The 1404-nt window shown below is 34.3% G+C and overlaps 1 protein-coding gene across 1 annotated transcript; it reads left to right on the top strand.

The window, feature by feature from the left end:
• Positions 1-8: 8 nt before the first annotated feature.
• LOC107736309 (GTPase IMAP family member 7-like) lies at positions 9-937 on the top strand (the record flags this gene model as incomplete). Its single annotated transcript, XM_016547758.1, has 1 exon — positions 9-937. A coding segment is annotated over one exon (594 nt), but the record flags the coding sequence as incomplete, so codon positions are not given.
• Positions 938-1404: the final 467 nt, after the last annotated feature.

The following is a 1404-nucleotide window of genomic DNA, read 5'->3' as shown; positions in this document are numbered from 1 at the left end:
GAGAGATTTATGTGATTGACACACCTGGAATCTTGGATACCAGCAAATCAAAAGACCTCATCAAAAGAGAAATAGTGAGATGTATTCAGGTTTCAGCACCAGGTCCTCATGTGTTCCTGCTGGTGCTACAGATTGGCCGTTTCACTACTGAGGAGCAAAGATCAGTCCAGGCCCTGCAAGAGCTCTTCGGACAAGAAGCTTCAAAATACATGATAGTGGTCTTCACTCATGGAGATGCACTCAATGGCCAAACAATTGAAGACTATGTGAAAAACGGCCATGCAGAACTCCGTAAAGTCATCCAGAGTTGTGGTAGTAGATATGTTGTTTTTAATAACACTGGCAGGAATAATCGAGCTCAAGTGAGTAGATTAATTGTGAAAATTGATGAAATGGTGGCAGTAAATGGGGGAGAATGCTTCACTCAGGAAATGTTTCAAGAAGCGGAAGAAAAGATTCAGCAACAGAATGTGGAGAGAGTGGCCGCAGAGCTACTGGAATATCAGTTTAGCTTTCTTGGGATTCTTGACGACAGAGTTGCTTTGTTCCAACAAGTATTGATGGAAGGCATTCGCGAACAGTTCAGCATTTACGGTTACTAAAGAGACTTAAATCAGACATCTTAGAAAGATGTGTAATATGAAAACTACTTCTGAACATAAACACAACTCATTTATGTGATGTTACACAGTTGTGGAATATGATGTTATTCGACTCTCCAGCACATAGCATAATGAATAATTACACATGGAAGCTTGTGAATCTAATATGAAGGCACTGTATTCTATAGCACTTTTTGGTTTCTGAATTGTTTTTAGAGACTTTATTTATACTAACACGTTCATGATATGTCTAAACTACTGAGACCTTTGATTTAAATACTAAGTTTTAAGACTTTTTAACCCGATACAGCAGATATTACCAATCAATCCAATTCAAGCAGGGACTCTACTAGTAAGTGTAATATTTGTACATATATAGTGATTGTATACATTAGATTAGCAGTTAATTATATGCCTGATGTACTGTAATTACTTACATCAAAATCATGAAAGAAAAGTGTCTTTATAAAGGTTGACATTAATATTCCACTGTCTTTACAATTCTTTCTTCATGAAGATTACATTTCTTAAGAGTAATCTGAATAATAATGTATAACATTTGCATATTCATTTTAAGACATTGAGAACAGTGGGATAAACAGTAGTTTTTCCATTGTCTTTTAAGATATGCTAAGAATCAGTTATCCTCTGTAAAATTGTAAAAGTGTTAAATACAAGTAAAATGTTTATACTGTGAAAGCTCTGGATGTGTTTATATATAATGTATTAGAATTTGGCATATTAATACATTATTTTAATTTTTCCTTTATTTTCCAACATTATTATTATTTTTGCATAGCAC

The sequence above is a fragment of the Sinocyclocheilus rhinocerous genome, unplaced genomic scaffold, assembly GCF_001515625.1.
Source record: "Sinocyclocheilus rhinocerous isolate Xijiao unplaced genomic scaffold, SAMN03320098_v1.1 C36625206, whole genome shotgun sequence".
NCBI classification, from domain to species: domain Eukaryota; kingdom Metazoa; phylum Chordata; class Actinopteri; order Cypriniformes; family Cyprinidae; genus Sinocyclocheilus; species Sinocyclocheilus rhinocerous.
This window is presented reverse-complemented; position numbering and strand designations above follow the sequence as displayed.